The 22184-nt window shown below is 35.6% G+C and overlaps 1 protein-coding gene across 1 annotated transcript in view; it reads left to right on the top strand.

Annotated features, from left to right (window-relative positions):
- The window catches only part of TEX15 (testis expressed 15, meiosis and synapsis associated), a 72552-nt gene that overhangs the window by 7444 nt on the left and 42924 nt on the right, over window positions 1-22184 (top strand). Inside the window, 1 exon segment of the mRNA XM_036838849.1 lies at window positions 16228-16378. Coding sequence (XP_036694744.1) covers window positions 16240-16378 — 139 coding nt within the window. The 5' untranslated portion in view covers window positions 16228-16239.

Here is a 22184-nt window from a genome sequence, read left to right as displayed (position 1 = left end):
TTTCTGGTTGCACAATCCATGTCTCTTTTTATACTAATTTCATATTCAGTGGTGATTATAGCTAAAACTATCAAAGACATATTAGAAGAAGATTTTTGCATATTCAATATAATACGTCTTTGATCAAAGTAAGTATCCTTTGTCTATTGATAAGATTATTATATAATTCAGTATATGATATCAGTGGTCGTATTAGAGATTTGATCTTACCTTCTCTACATGTCACAAGATCAGTGAATTTTAGAACATTGAAATGGTTCCAATTAGGATGAACACAGCGTAATTATAACTATTTTTAGGGTTATGATTACTTCTTTAACAAACTTAAGAATTAAGATTGATGTAAAAATCTGAAAATGTAAAACTCACTTAAATCATTAAAAGGTAAGTTTTTAATATACTAACATAATTCTGGTTGTACATAGTTCCTCCTGGAACATTTATGCCTCTGCTGTCAGTAATGGGCTGGTCAGGGTGAAGGCTAGTATAATACTTGAAGAAATGTATAAAGTATAATAGGTACAGTGTGGAATGGTAAAGGGAATTGGGATTATTGAAAAGTAGTACTTTTTTAGTGGTTAGATTTTTTTTTTTTGTCAGCATTCAGCTACCACTCAGTTGTGTAACGTGTCATATTTTTTCTGTTATAGATAGCCATTTGACATAATATCGACTATTAACCTAATAGTGATCTTTTGGTGGGGAAGATAAAAATACTACATTCCAATTCATATTGACTTTAATAAATGATTGAAAAGCATGGGAATTTGAAAAAATGTTTCCTGGAATAAAAATAATACATTAGTTTTATCAGTCATCAATCATGCCTACATAATGGATCACCATGAATGAATGGTGACGAGGAGGAAGGATATTACTATAGATCGGTTAAGCACAAGTTTGTCTAAACCCTTCTGTATGTACTTTTTTCTAGCCTCAGTTGTTCACCTGTTGTAGGATTGAAAATTTTCTATTGAGACTCTACAAGGTTGTTAACACACCTGAGCTAATGCTTTGCCTGCTGTCATATTTCCACTCTTACAAATTAATTCAGTTTTGCATGTTTTTTTAAAGTTTATATAAATGGAATCATATTTTAATCTTTTGCAACTTGATTTGACATTCTGTTTCATATGGCTGGGGTTCATTCATTTTCACTCATGTGAGGTATTTCCTGGTATATATACTACAGCTTATTTATCTGCTGGTTGGTGATAGACATTTCAGTTAGTTGTTCAGTGACAGTGCTGCTTGGAAGATTACTTGCCTTTAGGTATACGTGTGCAAGAGCATCTCTAGGGCAGTGGTTCTTAGAGATTTTGGTTAGAATCTGCTGTCTCCACCCTAACTTGATCAATACCATAGATTTCCTACTGATTTGGAATACCAATAATAGCATCTTAAAAATCATGGGGTTTTCTGATCTTTTTCTGACCACGGAGTTCCATTGTTTATTATTGAGTCAGTTGCACAGTTTCAAGTTGCCTATTATTCATGATCCCTTCTTTCTTATTAATAGAACCTGGATTTAATTGAGTGGTAGTGTACCTAGCTAATTATAATTGCTGTAACTATTAAATAAATTTTAATATTTAATAGTGCCAGTTTTCCTCCTCCAATTATTTCTCATAATTTCATTCTGGTTTTTTCTTCCATATGACCTTTAGTATTACTTTTGTCAACTTCGAGATTGAATCAACTTTAAAGGCTTAATAGGGGAAGATTTTTGCATATTCAATATAATACGTACTTTTGCTTGAAAATAAAGTGCATATTCTCCTTTTAAGCAAAACTTTTATAACCCTCAGAGTTTTTTTTTTTTTTTTTACAAGTCTTCATGTCAGCCCAGTCCATTTTTAAGTTTATTCTTAGGTATGTTATATTTTTTGTTGCTATGGGGAGGGAGTGAAGGGAGTCTTCACTGATAGTGAAGGAAGTCTTTTCAATTTTTAAGAGGATATACATTTACAAAGATAAAAATTAAAAGGTAATAAAGACAGAAACTGATAAATCTCCCTCCTCCCCGTTTCTAAATCATCTAATGTTCCTTTCTCCACAGGCGACTATTTCTTTTGGATAATTTATGCACATTTAATCAAGCACTCTTATATTTCTATTTTTATTATGGAAAATGCAAACATACCTGAGAATAAAATACTGCAATGTGCCTGTTTTCAAGCTTCAGCAGTTATAAACTATATATGTTTTAAGCAAATTCAGATACCATATTATCTCCACCTTTGTTTCCTGTGGGTGTGTATTAAACCAACTTCATTTATTTTAAATCAACTTACTGAGAATGCAGCCTAAGGAGAAAACATGAACGTTATGAATTAGGAGTTAAGATACATGAAGAATAAAGGTAGAAGTTTGAACATAGTTAACTAAAAGTCCTATTCTAAGGAAATAGAACAATGCCACAGCAATAGTCAAAGGTAAAGTTGCTGAGAATTTCATATAACTGTCAAAGATACGAAACCTTGGATACAAAAAGTCCATCAAATAGTTAGACTAAAACATCATTATGAAAATGCAAAAAGATTGCCCATAAGTGAATGACAGGCAGTTTCATTGACAAGAGCAGTGAAGGACAGTAAGTAGTGGGATAATGTTTTCAGAGTATTGAGAGAAAATAGCAGGCAGCCTAGAATTTTATACCCAGGAAAATTTAACCTGTTTAACCTGTTGTAACATGCTGTAAGCATGTCTACCAAAAAACATTTATCACTCAATTGCAGAAGATTTAAAACATTCCCTTAAAAAATTTTAAATCAAGGGAAAAAACAATGATGCCTTCCATTATCACATATTTGACATATGTTAGAATTCCTAGCCAGCAAGATAAGGCAAGCACAAGAACTAAATGGTATAAGAAATGGAAAGGAAGAAACACAACTGTAAGTCATTATTATATTGTCCTTCATTATTCATAGAGGATATAGTTGTTAATGGAGACAAATTATTAGAATTAGTAGGCACTTAACAAGGTTGCTGGATAGTTCATATGCAGGAATCAGTTTCACTGAAAGTCAGTTTGCCTCATTGTTGAATGCATTCAATCTGATGCCAAACTGCCTGGCTTTGAATTCCAGATTCAACACTTTCTAACTTTGTGTCCTGGGGCACATTATTTAACTTCCCTGTACTTGTTTTTTCTGGCTAATGGCTTATCAATTTTGTTTATCTTCTCAAAGAACCAACTTTTAGTTTTATTGATCTTTGCTATTGTTTTCTTTGTTTCTATTTCATTTATTTCTGCTCTGATCTTTATGATTTCTTTCCTTCTGCTAACTTTGGGTTTTGTTTGTTCTTCTTTCTCTAGTTTCTTTAGGTGGGTTAGATTGTTTACTTGAGATTTTTCTTGTTTCTTTAGGTAGGCTTGTATAGCTATAAACTTCCCTCTTAGAACCGCTTTTGCTGCATCCCATAGGTTTTGGGTCGTCGTGTTTTCATTGTCATTTGTCTCTAGGTATTTTTTGATTTCCTCTTTGATTTCTTCAGTGATCTCTTGGTTATTTAGTAACGTATTGTTTAGCCTCCATGTGTTTGTCCTTTTTACGTTTTTTTCCCTGTAATTCATTTCTAATCTCATAGCGTTGTGGTCAGAAAAGATGCTTGATATGATTTCAATTTTCTTAAATTTACTGAGGCTTGATTTGTGACCCAAGATGTGATCTATCCTGGAGAATGTTCCGTGCGCACTTGAGAAGAACGTGTAATCTGCTGTTTTTGGATGGAATGTCCTATATATATCAATTAAATCTATCTGTTCTATTGTGTCATTTAAAGCTTCTGTTTCCTTATTTATTTTCATTTTGGATGATCTGTCCATTGGTGTAAGTGAGGTGTTAAAGTCCCCCACTATTATTGTGTTACTGTCGATTTCCTCTTTTATAGCTGTTAGCAGTTGCCTTATGTATTGAGGTGCTCCTATGTTGGGTGCATATATATTTATAATTGTTATATCTTCTTCTTGGATTGATCCCTGGATCATTATGTAGTGTCCTTCCTTGTCTCTTGTAACATTCTTTATTTTAAAGTCTATTTGATCTGATATGAGTATAGCTACTCCAGCTTTCTTTTGATTTCCATTTGCATGGAATATCTTTTTCCATCCCCTCACTTTCAGTCTGTATGTGTCCCTAGGTCTAAAGTGGGTCTCTTGTAGACAGTATATATATGGGTCTTGTTTTTGTATCCATTCAGCCAGTCTATGTCTTTTGGTTGGGGCATTTAATCCATTCACATTTAAGGTAATTATCGATATGTATGTTCCTATGACCATTTTCTTAATTGTTTTGGGTTTGTTTTTGTAGGTCCTTTTCTTCTCTTGTGTTTCCCACTTAGAGAAGTTCCTTTAGCATTTGTTGTAGAGCTGGTTTGGTGGTGCTGAATTCTCTTAGCTTTTGCTTGTCTGCAAAGCTTTTGATTTCTCCATCAAATCTAAATGAGATCCTTGCCGGGTAGAGTAATCTTGGTTGTAGGTTCTTCCCTTTCATCACTTTAAGTATATCATGCCACTCCCTTCTGGCTTGCAGAGTTTCTGCTGAGAAATCAGCTGTTAACCTTATGGGAGTTCCCTTGTATGTTATTTGTCGTTTTTCCCTTGCTGCTTTCAATAATTTTTCTTTGTCTTTAATTTTTGCCACTTTGATTACTATGTGTCTCGGCGTGTTTCTCCTTGGGTTTATTCTGTATGGGACTCTCTGCGCTTCCTGGACTTGGGTGGCTATTTCCTTTCCCATGTTAGGGAAGTTTTCGACTATAATCTCTTCAAATATTTTCTCTGGTCCTTTCTCTCTCTCTTCTCCTTCTGGGACCCCTATAATGCGAATGTTGTTGCGTTTAACGTTGTCCCAGAGGTCTCTTAGGCTGTCTTCATTTCTTTTCATTCTTTTTTCTTTAGTCTGTTCTGCAGCAGTGAATTCCACCATTCTGTCTTCCAGGTCACTTATCCGTTCTTCTGCCTCAGTTATTCTGCTATTGATTCCTTCTAGTGTAGTTTTCATTTCAGTTATTGTATTGGTGATCTCTGTTTGTTTGTTCTTTAATTCTTCTAGGTCTTTGTTAATCATTTCTTGCATCTTCTCAATCTTTGCCTCCATTCTTATTCCGAGGTCCTGGATCATCTTCACTATCATTATTCTGAATTCTTTTTCTGGAAGGTTGCCTATCTCCACTTCATTTAGTTGTTTTTCTGGGGTTTTTTCTTGTTCCTTCATCTGGTACATAGCCCTCTGCCTTTTCATCTTCTCTATCTTTCTGTAACTGTGGTTTTTGGTCCACAGGCTGCAGGATCGTAGTTTTTCTTGCTTCTGTTGTCTGCCCTCTGGTGGTTGAGGCTATCTAAGAGGCTTGATGGGAGGCTCTGGTGGTGGGTAGAGCTGACTGTTGCTGTCTGTACTTGTTTTTCTAATTTAAAAATAAGGGTATCTCATAGGGATATAATGAGGATTAAATGGATCAGTCAATATCTAAAGCACTTAGATAACTGGTAGCTAGTTAGTATTATAGATAAATGTTATCCTTTGTTATTATCATTATCATCAACACCATTTAAAACATATTAGCAGTGAATAAAATGTAAATCTGAAAAATACATGACATGGTATATATACTGTAGTAATTTAAAAATTATAAAGTATCTTGGAATAAATTCTTTAAAACATGTGTAAAACCCTCATGGAAAAAATTGTAAAACTTTGTTGAAAGATATTAGTGATGAATAAGTGAAGAGATATCATGTTCACAGATAGGAAGACTAATATAACAACATCATTCCTCCTAAAATTGATCATCAGTAGGTTCAATGAAGTTCCAGTTAAAACCTAAACAACATTCCTTATTAGACAAGCTCATTTTAAAATGTGTTTTTAAGAGCAAAAATGCTTCAGAAGAACAAGATTTGTTTTTTTTCTTTTGGCCATGCCCCAACATATATCAAGATTTATTATGGTATGGTGTTGGTGCAGGATGCACCAACCAGTAGAACAGAATGGAGTAGAACAGAACAGAGGCCATAGAATTCCTGTGTATGTAGAAAGTTGATTTTTCTCAGAGATGGCATTATAGATAAATAGGGAAAGGAAAGATTGTTCTAATCAATGCTAGTACAGTTTGATAGTCATAAGAAAAACTGAGCCCTACTTTCTTACCTTAGACAAAAATGAATTTCAGTCAGATTAAAGACTTTAAGGCAAAACTATAAAACTTTTAGAAGAGAATATAGGAGATTATCTTAATGACCTTAGGGATAATTATTTCTTTTTTTTAATTTTTATTTTTTTATTGACATATAGTTGATTTACAGTATTTCAGGTGTGCAGCAAAGTGATTCAGTTATACATATATATCTGTTCTTTTTCAGATTCTTTTCCATTATAGGTTATTACAAGATACTGAATGTAGTTCCCTGTGCTACATACAGTAGGTACTTTTTGTTTATTTTATATATAGTAGTCTGTATCTGTTAATCCCAGATTCCAAATTTATCCTTACCCCCCTTTTCCCCTTTGGTAACCATAAGTTTGTTTTCTACACCTGTGAGTCTATTTCTGTTTTGTAAATAAGTTCATTTGTATCATTTTTTAAGTTTCCACATATAAGTGATATTATACGATATTTGTCTTTCTCTCTCTGACTTCACTTAATATGATAATCTCTGGGTCCATCCATGTTGCTGCAAATGGCATTTACTTCATTCTTTTTTATGACTTTTTTATGAGTAGTATTCTATTATGGTATATATTTATACCACATCTTCTTTATCCATTCATCTGTCAGTGTACATTTAGGTTGCTTTCATGTCTTGGCTATTGTAAATAGTGCTGCTATGAACATTGGGGTACATGTACCTTTTCGAGTTAGAGTTTTCTCCAGATATATGCCCAGTGATGGGATTGCTGGATCATATGGTAACCCTATTTTTAGTTTTTTAAGGAGCTTCCATACTGTTCTCCATAATGACCACCAATTTACATTCCCACCAACAGTGTAGGACGGTTCCCTTTTCTCCACACCCTCTCCAGCACTTATTGTTTGTAGACTTTTTGATGATGGCCATTCTGACCAGGGTGATGTGATACCTCATTATGGTTTTGATTTGCATTTCTCTAATAATTAGCGATGTTGAGCATCTTTTCATGAGCCTGTTAGTCATCTGTGTGTCTTCTTTGGAGAAATGTCTGTTAAGGTCTTCTGCCCATTTTTTGATTGGGTTGTTTGTTTGTTTTTTGATAATGAGCTGTATGAATTGTTTGTATATTTTGGAAATTAACCCCTTGTCGGTCACATTATTTGCAAATATTTTCTCCCATTCAGTAGGTTGTCTTTTCTTTTTGTTTATGGTTTCCTCTGCTGTGCGAAAGCTTTTAAGTTTAATTAGTTCCCATTTGTTTATTTTTGTTTCCATTACTCTAGGAGATGGATCCATAAAAATATTGCTGCGATTTTATGTCAAAGAGTGTCTTGCCTATGTTTTTTTCCTCTAGGAGTTTTATAGTATTCGGTCTTAAATTTAGGTCTTTAATCCATTTTGAGTTTATTTTTGTAAATGGTGTTAAAGAATGTTTTAATTTCATTCTTTTAAGTGTAGTTGTTTAGTTTTCCCAGCACCACTTATTGAAGACACCATCTTTTCTCCATTGTATATTCTTGCCTCCTTTATCGTAGATTAATGGACCACAGGTGCATGGGTTTATTTCTGGGCTTTCTATACTGTTCCATTGATCTTTGTGTCTATTTTTGTGCCAGTACCATACTGTTTTGATTACTGTAGCCTTGTCGTAGAGTCTGAAGTTGGGGAACAGTCTCCAGCTCCATTCTTCCTTCTCAAGATTGTTTTGGCTGTTCGGGGTCTTTTGTGTTTCCATACAAATTAAACTTTTTTTTGTTCCAGTTCTGTGAAAAATGCCATTGTTAATTTGATAGGGATTGTGTGGAATCTGTAGATTGCCTTGGGTAGTATGGTCATTTTAACAACATTGAGTCTTCTAATCCAAAAACATGGTATATCTTTCCAACTGTTTGTATGGTCTTACAGTTTACTTCATCAGCATCTTATAGTTTTCGGAGTACAGATTTTTTGCCTCCTTAGGTAGGTTTATTCCTAGGTGTTTTATTCTTTTCGATGCAGTGGTAAATGGAATTGTTTCCTTAATTTCTCTTTCTGATATTTCTTTCATAGTGTATAGAATTACAGCAGATTTCTGTATATTAATTTGTATCCTGAAACTTTACCGAATTCATTGATGAGCTCTAGGGTTTTCTATGTATAGTAGTGCGACGGTCCAGCCACTGCAGGGTGTCTTCCAGGTCCTGACGGAGAGGGGTAAGGGACTGAATAGCACCATGAGTATGGGGTCAGAAGGACCAAGACAACTGATGGTTGCAAGGCACTTTATTTAGAATTTACTGAATCTAATATAGACAGAAGAGGAACTCGTTATTAGACAATGAACTCATAGAATTGCTTATCGTCTCAGTTCAGTCACCACCATGGACGTCAACAAGTTTACAACAACTATCCTTGAACATTATCTTCCCCTAACCAGGCACACACGCAGCCCCCAGCCATAAGGAACAACCAGGACTCTCAGCTCCCTGAGGTCTCCTGGCTTGAGATAGCTTTGCTAATCTCTTTTACATTCCTCAGGCCTGGGAAAAAGAGTGCATTCCAAGTCAAGGGTAAGGGCTTTGCTTTCTGTGAGAAACATACTGTCTCCTCCAGGAGTTACCTCCGGCTAAGACTGCATGCTTCCCACATAGTAGCATGTCATTTGCAAACAGTGACAGTTTTACTTCTGCCTTTCCAATTTGGATTCCTTTTATTTCCTTTTCTTCCAATTGCTGTGGCTAGGACTTCCAAAACTGTGTTGAATAAAAGTGGCAAGAGTGGGCATCCTTGTCTTGTTCCTGATCTTAGAGGGAGTGCTTTCAGCTTTTCACCATTGAGTAAGATGTTAGTGGTCTTTGTTTTGTTCTGTTTTTGGCCATGCTGTGTGGCCAAACCTGCGCCCCCTGCAGTAGAAGCACAGATTCTTAATCACGGGAACACTGGGGAAGTCCCTGATGTTAGTGGTCTTGATGTGGTTCCTTCTTTATGTCTTCAGCTGTAGAAGATCTTTCCTGGTAGTTTCCAGTCTTTTTTATCGATGGTTGTTCTGCAGATAGTTGTGATTTTGGTGTGCTCATGAGAGGAGGTGAGCTCAGGGTCTTTTTACTCCACCATCTTGGCCAGTTTTGATAATTATTTCTCAAAGTTGATCAGAAGTGAAAAAGAAAGCACCGAATATAAAGGAAAAATTCATAATTTTGACTACATTAAAATTAACTTTTTCTTTTCAAAAAGTGAGAAGGCAAGTTTAAAAAACGTAGGGGAAATTATTTGCAACAAGTATAATTGGTGAAGAGTTAGTATCTCAAAAAGATTTCTCACAGATACATTAAATAGAATAAACAGCTTTATAGAAAAGTGGGGGACTCCCCTGGTGGTCCAGTGGTTAAGAATCCACCTTCCAATGCAGAGGAGTCGTGTGTGATTCCTGGTCGGGGAACTAAGATCCCACATGCCGCGGGTGCGGAGCAACTAAGCCCATGCACTGCAACTGCTGAGCCCGCATGCCACAACTACAGAGCCCATGTGCTGTGGAGCCCGCATGCCACAACTAGAGAGCCTGTGCACCACAACTGTTGAGCCCACGTGCTCTGGAGCCCACATGCCACACAGCTAGAGAGAAGCCCACGCGCTGCAACAAAAGAGCCCACGTGCCGCAACTAAGACCTGACACAGCCTAAATAAATAAAAGGAAGGAAATTTTTTTTAAAAAGTGGGAAAAAAGTTAATCAGGCATTTCACAAAGGTGAAAACACAAATGACCAATAAATATACCCAGTAGAAGATCAGTCTCATAAAAAACCAGAGAAGTGCAAACTAACCACAGTGAGAGATTTGCATCAGATTGACAAAAATTAAAGTTTGCAAATATCAGGTGTCAGTGAGGGTATATATACTCCCGGTGATAGTATAAAAATCCAGTATACTAAAAGAATCAGAAAGTAGACTACACAAAAATTAAAGTTTTGCTATGGGAGGAAAATTGCATCAACAAAAAAGACAGAAATGTTGCAACACTTATGACAGGTAAAAACTAATTTTTGTGTATATAGAGTCCTTATAAATCATTAACTGAAGACCATTTTACCTATAAAAAACAAGAGAAAAAGATTGGAACAAGTGATTCACAGAAAAAATAAACAGGATGACTCAATCTCGCTAATAATGAAAGAAATGCAAATTAAAAACACAAAGTTTTATTTTTATTTACAAAGATTAGTTTGACAAAATACTAAAAGAAAATTTAAGAGGATATTTTTAAATTTATCTTATAAAAATGAAAATTAATTAAAACAATAATAAAGGTCAGCTTAAAACAGATGGGTTGCTAAGAGACTAAGAGAACACCACCTGAGAAGTAGCTGTAAAATCAGGATTATGACGTCACAGAAGTCAGGGCATTATTTCAAGTCAGTGTAGTATTTCAGGAAGAGATTGGTCACAAGTTTCAAAGGTAGAGAGGCCAAGTAAGTTATGAGCCAGAAACGTACTATGTGGATGAGAGACTCACGTGGAAATCATTGGTGACGAAGATTGCTGTTTAGGTAGAGTAATGAAGGTGGAAATCAAAATAGATTGAGGAGGAAGTAGGAGGTGATGTAGATAAGGGCAAATCTGTCTGACCCTGGCAGGTTTTGTCTGTTTTGCTTTTCACTTGATCAGGTGTGAGTCTGTTTAAATGCTGTAGGGCTGGATACAGAGAAGCAAAGTGGGTAGGAATGAAATTCAGAAAAAGGTGGAGAGATATTTGAGACAATGGGAGTATAGAAGAAAAAGCCCCAAAGTGGAAATCAGCAGACCTAGTTTTTATTGTTCCAATTCTTTGATACTTAGTTGTTTCATCTATCACAGGGGTTGGCAAACTTTTTCTGTGAAGGGCTAGATGGTAAATATTTCAGTCTTTGCACGCCATAGGGCCTCTGTCATATTTACTCAGCTGTGCCATTCTAATAGGAAAGCAGCCATAGACAATAGGTGAATGAATGAGCGTGGCTACAGTCTAGTAAAGCTTACTACAGACCCTTAAATTTGAATTTCATATAGTTTTTCAAGTGACGTGAAATATTATTCCTTTTTTTTTTTAAAGTCATTTAGTTGTGGGCCCTACAAAAACCAGTACTGGGCTGGATTTGACCCACAGGCTATAGTTTGCCAACCCCTGATCTGTGAAGTGAAAAGTTGGACTAAAATACATTTCAGGGGCTTCCCTGGTGGCGCAGTGGTTAAGAATCCTCCTGCCAGTGCAGGGGACACGGGTTCGAGCCCTGGCCTGGGAGGATCCCACATGCCGCGGAGCAACTGGGCCCGTGAGCCACATCTACTGAGCCTACGCGTCTGGAGCCTGTGCTCCGCAACAAGAGAGGCCACGATAGTGGGAGGCCCGCGCACCGCGATGAAGAGTGGCCCCCACTCGCCGCAACTAGAGAGGGCCCTCGCACAGAAACGAAGACCCAACACAGCCAAATAAATAAATAAATAAATTTATTTTTTTTAAAAAATACATTTCATTTTGACATCATATTGTCTTAATTGGGGGATTCTTTTTTTTTTTTTAATTTTGCCTTTTTTTTTAACATCTTTATTGGAGTATAATTGCTTTACGATGTTGTGTTAGTTTCTGCTGTATAACAAAGTGAATCAGCTATATTCATATGTATATCCCCATATCCCCTCCCTCTTGTGTCTCCCTCCCACCCTCCCTATCCCACCCCTCTAGGTGGTCACAAAGTACTGAGTTGATCTCCCTGTGCTGTGCAGCTGCTTCCCACTAGCTATCTATTTTACATTTGGTAGCATATATATGTCAGTGTTACTCTCTCACTTCGTCCCAGCTTACCCCTCCCCCTCCCCATGTCCTCAAGTCCATTCTCTACGTCTGCGTCTTTATTCCTGTCCTGCCCCTAGGTTCATAAGAACCTTTTTTTTTTTTAGATTCCATATATATGTGTTAGCATACAGTATTTGTTTTTCTCTTTCTGACTTACTTCACTCTGTATGACAGACTCTAGCTCCATCCACCTCACTACAAATAACTCAATTTCGTTTCTTTTTATGGCTGAGTAACATTCCATTGTATATATGTGCCACGTCTTCTTTATCCATTCATCTGTCGATGGGCACTGAGGTTGCTTCCATGTCCTGGCTACTGTAAATAGAGCTGCAGTGAACATTGTGGTACATGACTCTTTTTGAATTATGGTTTTCTCAGGGTATATGCCCAGCAGTGGGATTGCTGGGTCATATGGTAGTTCTGTTTTTATTAACTGGGAGATTCTTGACTTAATCTCATTAAATGTGTATGTAGTTTATCATATGTATGATATGATTTAACCTTTTATCAGAAGTAATTCTTACTCTTAACCATTTAGAACTCTGCTGAAAACTTAGAATTTATGTGTTTGTGACTCAGGTTTCAAGAACATTATTTATTCGTCATTTATTTATTCATTAGGAACTCTTTCCTGAGATTACTGGAAGAGGGATGATCTTTGCCATATCTGCAGATCACTGTTAGAATAGTGTCTTTAATATTTTATAATAGACTTATTTTTAACTTAAGTATATTTTGGGATGGAAAATAAGTAGAAAATCGGTATTATTTGGAACAAATCAAAGGTAATTGTAAAAATAGAACAGTGTCATTTGCCAGAAAATCCTGAAACTGAGTCATTGTTTTCGTTAAAAAGAGATTAGCAAACTTTTAGAGATGTTAAAGGTAAGTTAACAACAAGCTGATTAATGTGGAAGTTTGAAAGAGAACTGAAAAAAAACTTTCTCACTGATGCTTCATGTAGCTACAGTCATCTTGAGTTGCCTTATACTAGGAAACCTTTTCATAACTGATAGCAGTTGAGTCTTATTAAAGAAACTCTAGGGCTCTCTAAGTTGTTCAGTTGAAACACCAAGTTCTGTTATTAAAGATATTTTGATAGTAAGTGGGTAAAAGGTTTTGCAGGTTTATTTAGTAATCTCTAATCCATAACCAGTGGTCTCAGGCATTCAGGTCCTTAATTTTTAATGATAGTTTTAGGAAACTCAGTACATATATTCTTTTAAGATAAACTTTAAGAGGCTTAAGTCTTTAGACTGGCTATTTGACATAAAAGGGATTTATTCCTTTGCTGCTAACTTGCCTCTGAAGAATGTATTAGCATTCATAATGCAAGCAGAGTAATGCACTGCAAAGGAAGTTAGTGGCATGTTGATTAACTAAGGTTAATTGGTTAATTGCAGATCGAGAATTAGAACCAATATCACTTGACTTATAACCTAGTTATCTTTACAATACTGCTTCTTGACAAACTCTGTAAGTTGGGTCCACATTATAGGCTTCAGGATATCACTAACAGTTCATAATGTGCAGTTATTTTTTACCGGCTTCTGCAATCATGTGAGGTATGGATACTGTTAGTCTCAGAGAAGTTAGATATTTTGCCTAACAGCATAGTTAATTAATAGTAGAACCAAAATTTGAATCATTGTGATTTTTTACCTAAGTAAAATTCATTCTTCATCTGTTATTTGGGTCTAAGCTTTCTCTTACAAGCTTAGACTCATTCCCAAGCCCTTTTCCTTTCCCCTTTAGTTTTTTAGTTCCCTTATACCTTTTACTTCTTGTCTTCTGCCCTTGTGAGTACCTCCAGGACACTGTTAAAAGGAAGCAGAGTTAGTGGTATCCTTGTTTTATTCTAAATTTAAAAGGTAGCGCATCAGACATTTACCAGTTTGCTATAAATTTTCGGCAGATACCTGTCATCAAGTTATGAATGTTTCCTTTGCTAAGACTATATTTTTAATCATAAGTGAATTTGGAATTTGATTCGGTGCTTTCTCTTCATCTGTTGAGATAATCACTTGATTCTTTTCTCCTTTAATAGGTTTATGTAGTAAATGAAATATACCCATTTCCTGCTATTAAATCTCTCTTGCATTTCTGGGATGTACTTGGCTTATTTATGATATAGTAATATCATGGTTTTTATTTTTAGAATCAATTTGTAACTAATTTAACTTCCTTTTAGTAGTAATAGGATGATGCATTATTTTAATTTCTTCTTGAATCAAGTTCAGTAAATTTTTTCCTGGAATTTATTATTTTGTGTACTCTTTAAATGTATTGACTTATAGTTGTTCATAATATACCTACTCTTAGGACCTATATGAATAGATGTTTTAGTTGTTGGGGAAACTTTCTGTTTTTGGTTTCTTTGTTTGATCTTTAGTTCATTCATCCATTTTAGTATCTGTTAAGGACCTACCAAGTTCAGTGTCTTGTGCATTAACTATTCTTGAAGCTTTTAGTATTGATTTTTCTCTTTACTCTCACCTAGAATAATCCAGGACCCCATAGTACAGCCATAGCATGAACTCCCTGGATTCAAACTTTGTGATTTCATTTTTATACATAGAAAAATAAATAATATATATAAATACATAGATAATGGTTATAGGACTATTGTATATATTTTGCAGTATATAACATGATATATTTTTGCACATGTATATAAAAATAAATAATATAAATAAGTGGTTCTGGGACTGTGATCTATAAGCGTGAAGAAATATATACATTTGTTACCACTTTAATGTGGCTGATTTGTTTGGACCGAAGTAAAAGGGGTATTATTTCCTACTTGAAAGATTATACTTGAAAACTTGCTGGGTACAGCTTACTTAATGAAGGACGTTGTATACATTGTTCCCTGAATATTCATCTTTCATCAGACGATTTTTAACATAGCTACTTTGTGGCTAAGTATTATCCTGAGCACTGAGGAACAAAATGAGTCAATTTCAGAAGTCTTTATTAGTAAATTCTACTAGAGAAACATTTTTTAAGGAACCATATAGCTGAAATATCACCCATCTTACTGTAGTTAAAGAAAATACTGATTGTCACAGCACAAGACTCTAAAAGTATAAAGTATATTTAACTGATGGCTGTATACCTTTGCGTGCAGTAGGTATACAACATGATGAATTGAAGAGTTTTTTGTAATAAAAGTTATTCTAAGTAAATTATTCTCCCTTTTCCACCTTATTAAACTTCCACGTGAACATGGCAGTCTTGACAAATATCTCTGGAGCTAGTATATGTTAAGGGTATTCTTGTTAGTAGGCTACACCAGTAGTGTCTGTGCACGTGACTGGATGAGAGAAAGGCTGATTTTCTTCTCTTTCTAGAGGTCTTGGTCCGTTCCCTGTTCTGATCCATGTTTGATTGCAAGATCACCTTTCATAAAGGGTGAAGGAGTGGGGATTGTGGGGAATAATCCTTTGTGAACCTTCGCTAGAATCTTTTCCTTTGTGACCCTTCTGTAGAATTTTGGCACCTCTTAATTTGGATTGTGATCTAATGCTTGAACTAAGCAGTTGATAGGTATGAGGAGGCCCAGGAAACATATTATGAAATGATATGAAAAATATATCTTTGCATATATTTCTCTGTGTGTGGGCACCATAGCTTTCCTTTGATATCCAGTATGAGTTCTACTTGAAAGGTTAATCAATGTGTGTGTATGTTTGGGGAAAAGGGTTGAAAGGAGGAGGAAGGAAAAGGAATATGTTACTAGTAGTATAACAATATATGATGTCTTAATCTATTGGTAGTAATACTGTGGAACAATAGCCAGTGAGTGATAGTGACTGTTTTAGGCTATCAGTTGTAGGGATGGCCATGCAATAGTTGGTTTAAAACTATCATAAGTTTCTCCCAAAGCCAAAGGTTCTAAATTAGAGAATATCATTCAATTCACAGAAGTGTATAGGAAAAACACTTTAAAACATAGATACTTGGCAAGAGCTTAACCAAATGTTAACAGAAATTGTTATTTGGATGTTATTAAGCTTTTCGGAAACACACAGGCTTTAAATTGCAAGGAAAATGTATATTAGAAACTACAAAATAAATATTTTTATATTATATAAAACCCAAAATTGTTAATTCATTTTCTCTTTTGGGTAACCTGGCAAATTGAGATTGAAATCTGTTGTGAGTGTGACCAAAAATATATCTTTATTCAGTTTCACGTAAGAACTTTTAAATAGTTTTACTGCCATTGCCTCTTATGTATTTATTGACCTTTTGTTTAATAACTTTGGGTTGATTTTAGGCCACCAGCAAAATGGAAATGAAAGAGATTGCTAAATATAAGACGCTATTGAAAATGAACTCAACTACTGAACCTTTATTTGTTACTGGTATAGATGTCAATCCTTTGAAAAAATTCACCATTCCCAAGATCAGGAGGACAGCTGGGAAAGGTAATATTTCTATGGAAGATGGGATTATTTCATAACTGTTACTACATTCCTCTGATTCTTAGTTTATGCTCATCTTCTATTTTGACTCTACATAAAATTAGGTTAAGTCAGGCTTTTAATTCCTTAAATACACATGTACTTTTGGTTCCACACAAAATAAAATAGGCACATGTCTCCTATCCCTCCCACTAAGTACACCTAAAAACACTGGACATCATACATAAAACAAACATAAGAAGACTTTGAAAGGTGGAGAGAAGAAGATGGGTCAGTGTGGGACCCTGGGAGTTAAGGAGTGATGTAGCATTAAGTTCTCTGGATTTTCTGTTTGTTTCCTCCATGTCTCAGATTGGGTGACCACAATCCAGGAATGCGAACTTTTACAGACACAAAAAGCCCTAAGAAAAGTCTGTTCTGTCTTGCCAGAGACTGGGAATGGGGTACCCTAGAATGACAGAAACCTATTTGACAGTGAATATGCTATTCCTGCAAAACACTAGGGGGGAAAAAAAGAAATAGGCCCTACACCTTTGTCAGCAGAGGCTAAGTGGAGGGCCTAGACTTCCACCTCTGCCTCTCCCCTTCCACTTCATACGTTCCCTTCTCTGCTATCCCGTGCCCCTTCAGTGTCAGTGGGTTTCCACTCTTGCCCTGTGGTGATGAGTTGCCCCTTCTCAGTGGGAGTAGAGTCAGTGAAGGCCAAGTGGGGAGCCTAGACTCTGTCACACACACCAGTAACAAGGCATCTGTCCCCCTCCCACAGTGTCAGTGGAGGCTGAGTCAGGAGCATGGACTTGTACCCCTTTCTCATGGTAACAAGACAGCCCCCCACCCAGGATGTCTGTGGAGACCTTGTGGAGAGCCAGGACGTCCTCGTGGTAAAGAGTCAGAGTCTTCCCCACCCCCAGCCTTTCCCTACTGGCACAGTCCCTTGCTGGCTTAGTTTTAGTAGAGGCTTGTTAAACCACAAGATTGAATATGATCTAGAGTCTCTTAACAATACCCCAAATGACCAAGATATTAAAAAAATCACTCATCATACCAACAACCAGTAAAATCCCAACTCAAATGAGAAAAGATGAATCAACAGATGCCAACATCATGATAAAACAGATGTTGGAATTATCTGACAGGGCTTTTAAAACAGCCATCATAATGATGTTTCAACAAGCAATTACAAACACTCTTGAAACAAATGAAAAAATGGAAAATCTCAGCAAAGAAATGGAAAATGTAATAAAGAATTAAGTAAAAGTTTTGGAACTGAAAAATACAATAATTGAAATAAAAAACTGATTGGATGGGTTCCAGAGAAGAATCAAGAAGACTTTGGAAAGAAGCAGTGAATTTGAAGATATAATAACAGAAATTACCCAGCCTTAACAACAGAGAACACATCAAATTAACAGAGCCTCAGGAACCTGTGGAATAATAATAGAAGACCTAATGTCTTTGTCCTCAGAGCCCCAGAAGTAGAAGAGAGCATAGAGCTGAAAGAGTATTTGAATAAATACTGGCTGAAAATTCCCCAAACTTGGCAAAAGACATAAACCTGTACAATCAAAAGGTTGAATAAACCCTAAACACGATAAGCCCAGAGAAGTCCATGACAAGGCACATCATAATCAGACTTCTGAAAACTAAGAACAGAAAAAATCTTGAAAGCAACTAAATGTTATTTATAGGGGAAAAAATTGAATTACAGGAGATTGCGCATTAGAAACCATGGAGCACAGAGGAAGTGGCACAACATTTTTTAAGTGCAGAAAGAAAAGAACTGTCCCCAGAAAAAATATTCTTCAGGAATGGAACTGAAGTAGACATTCTCAGATGAAGTAAAACTAAGAATTTTTTATTGGTAGATCTTAGTTTAGAATGGCTAAACAAAGTTCTCCAAATAGAAAATGACAAAAGAAAGAAGCTGGGAACATTTGTAATGAAGGAAGAACGAAGCAGAGTAAAAATATAGGGAAATATAATAGACAGTCCTCCTCTTGAGTTTTTTAATTATGTTTGACAGTTGGAACAAAAATTATGACATTCTTCAATGTGATTCTCGGTATATGTAGAGGAGGTATTTAAGGCAATTATAAAGTGAGATGTTACCATTGAAGGGAACTGGGTGAATAGGATATAGGATCTCTATTATACATCACAACTTCATATTGTAAAGTTCATATTCAACTTCATATTGACTCTGCAGTTATCTCAGAATTAAAAGTTTTTTTTATAAAAACACGATAAATAAATCAAAATGCCATTTAAAAAATGTTCAAGTAACCCACAGGAACTGTTGGAAAAGAAATCTCCAGGCCCAGATGGTTTCTGTGGAAAATTCTACTCAACATTAAAGAAAAGAGCTAATACAAATTCTTTACAATTTCTTCCACAAAATAGCAGAGGAGAGAATAATTTTATCAGGACAGTATTACCCTGGTACCAAAGCTAAATAAATGTAATATAAAAAAAAAAAACTACAGACAGATATACATCATGAACCTTGACACAGAAATCCTATACAAAATATAAGGAAATTGTATTTAGCAATGTATAAAATCAATTATATACTATAACCAAGAGAGTTTTACTCAAGGAATGCAAGGCTGGTTTGGTATTTGAAAGTCAGTCTGTATTCACAGGATAAATAATAGTAATCACATGATCATATCAATTTTTGCAGAAAAAGCATTTGACAAAAATCATTCATGATAAAGACTCAGCAAACTAGGAATAGAGAACTTCCTCAGCTTGATAAAAAGTATATAAAAAATATCCATGGCTAACATCATGCTTAATGATGAACAACTGAATGTTTTCTCTGTAGGGAAAGAAGGCAAGAATGTTCTCTTTCACCACTCTTATTATCAACATAGTACTGGAAATTCTAACCTGCACAGAAAGTCAGGGAAATGAAATAAAAAGCATAGAGCATAGAAATTAGAAAGGAAGAAATAAGACTGTTCCTATTTGAAGGTTACACAATGGTCTACATAGAAAATCCCAAGGGACCTACAAAAAAAGAAAAAGAAGAAAACCCTGGAACTAACAAGTTCAGCAGGGTCACTGAATACAAAATCAAAATACAAAAATAAATTGAATTTCTATATACTAGCAAAGAACCCATGAAAATCAAAATGATAATACCATTTCTAATAGCTCGAAACATGAAATACTTATGTATAAAACTAATAAAATATATACAGGCTTTTTATGCTTTACAGCACAAAGTGCTGATGAAAGAAATCAAAGAAATTCTAAGTTATCGGAAAGGTATACTGTGCTTATTGATTAGAAGACTCAACATAATGAAGATGTCAGTCCTCCACAAATTTATCTGTAGATTTATTGCAGTTTCTATCAAAATCCCAGCAAGACCTTTTGTAAATATATAAGCTTGTTCTCAAATTTACATGAGAAGGGGCTTCCCTGGTGGCCCAGTGGTTAAGAATCCTCCTGCCAATGCAGGGGACACAGGTTTAAGCCCTGGTCTGGGAAGATTCCCACATGCTGCGGAGCAACTAAGCCCCTGTGCCACAACTACTGAGCCTGTGCTCTAGAACCCACGAGCCACAACTACTGAGCCCGCGAGCCACAACTACTGAAGCCTGCGTGCCTAGAGCCTGTGCTCTGCAACAAGAGAAGCCACTGCAATGAGAAGCCCGTGCACCACAAGGAAGAGTAGCCCCCGCTCACTGCAACTAGAGAAAGCCCACATGCAGCAACGAAGACCCAACGCAATCAAAAATAAATAAATAAATAAATAAATTTAAAAATTTTACATGAGAAGACAAAGAAACTAGAATAGCGAAAACAATTTTGAAATAGAAGTGTTTAGAATTACTGTAGCCAATACTAAGGCTTACTGTGTAGCTACAGTAATCAAGACACTGTGGCATTGACAAAGGGATAGACACTTAAATCAGTGGGACAGAATGGAGATTCCAGAAATAGACCTACACAAATATGCTCAGTTGGTTTCCTTTCAGTTGATTTTTAACAAGGGTATATTGAGTGGAGGAAAGGTAGTCTTTTCATCAGATGTCACTGGAGCAATTGAAAGCTATCCATAGGCAAAAAAAAAAAAGAATTTCACCCTAACTTCACACAAAAATTAATTCAAAATGAATCCTGGGTTTAAATGGAAAATGTGAAACTGTAAGACTTTAGAAGAAAACATCTCCAGGATCTACAGTTAGATGAAGAGTCCTTAGCATGATGCCACAAGCACAATCCAAAAAAAAAAATGTAAATTGGACTCCATCAAAATTTAAAACTTTTATTCTGTGAAAGACTCTGTTAGGAAGGTGAAAAGACAAGCTACGAGTGGGGGGAAACATTTACAAATCATAAATGTAACCAAGGACTCTCATCTAGAACATATAAAGCACCTTCAAAACTCAATAGTATGAGAAAAGAGAGTGTTATATCCAAGCAGAAAACAGGAAAAAGACATGAACAGCCATTTCACTAAAGAGGAGGTATGGATGGCAAATAAGCACACAAAAAGATGCTCAACATCATAGCCATTAAGGAAATGCTAATCAGAACCACAGTGAGGTGTCACTTCATGCTTGTTAAAACAGCTAAAATAAGAATAGCAATGCCAAAAACTAGGAAGAATATGGAGAAGCCAAATCAGTCATGCAACCGATGGTCAGGTAAGATAGCTCAGCCACCTTTTGAAAAACAGTTTGATAGTTTCATAAAAGACTAAACATGCAACTACCATATGACCCAGCAATTGCACTTTTGGACATTTATCCCGGAGAAATGAAAACTTAAGTCCACACAAAAACCCAAACAAAAATGTTTATAGCACCTTTATTTGTAATAGCCAGAAATTGGTAATCACCCTGATTTCCAGTGAGTGAGTGGTTAAAGTATGATGCATCCATACCATGGGATACTTATCAGCAGTTTTAAAAAATGAGTTACTGGAACAACAATAGCTTGGTTGGATCTCAGAGGGAATATGCTGAATGAAAAAAGCCAGTCTCCACAGGTTGCAAGTACAAAATTCCATTTACAAAACATTCTTGAAATGATAAAGGTATAGAGATGGAGAACAGATTGGTAGTTTCCAGGATTGAGAGGAAGAGAAGCGGTATGGGGTTACCAGTATGACTGTATGTAAAGGAGTAGCATGAGAGGTGGAATAGTTGTGTATCTTGATTATAGTGGTTGTTACATGAATCTACACATGTGATAAAATTGCATGGAACTACCCACACACACATAACTGCGCATAAAACTGGTACAATGTTAATGAGGTCTATGGATTATACCAGTGTCATTTTTCTGGTTTTGATATTTTATTATAATTATGTGAAATGTTTCCACTGGGGAGTTTGGGTTAAGGGTATACAGGGCCTCTATAAGAATGTTGTGTGATCTATATTCACTTCAAAATAAGAAGTTAAACACAGGCACACATGCACAAAATCGTATCTCATATCTTATGAAATGATCAAACTTTGTAACAATTAAATTGTTACAAATATTAAAGCGAAAATTAGTTTTACTTGGATTAATTTTATTTTAATTTAATAGAATTTAAGATGGGAAGGGGATGAAGAATGAGGTTTTTTTGATAAACAGAGGATTGTAATATTTTGTATTAGTTTTGCCATTGTTGTAACTTACTCTGTTGATTGTTAAATACAAAGGACTATTGTTTATGTTAATTAGATTCATATACATGGAAATTGGCTTAAATTATATATATCATTGATCCTCATTATTCACAGATTCCATATTTGCAAATTCTCCTACTTGCTAAAATTTGCTTGTAACCCCAGCGTCAGTA

This window comes from Balaenoptera musculus, chromosome 21 (genome assembly GCF_009873245.2).
Source record: "Balaenoptera musculus isolate JJ_BM4_2016_0621 chromosome 21, mBalMus1.pri.v3, whole genome shotgun sequence".
Classification (NCBI taxonomy): domain Eukaryota; kingdom Metazoa; phylum Chordata; class Mammalia; order Artiodactyla; family Balaenopteridae; genus Balaenoptera; species Balaenoptera musculus.
The sequence above is the reverse complement of the archived record's forward strand: the minus strand, read 5'-3'. Positions and strand labels throughout refer to the sequence as shown.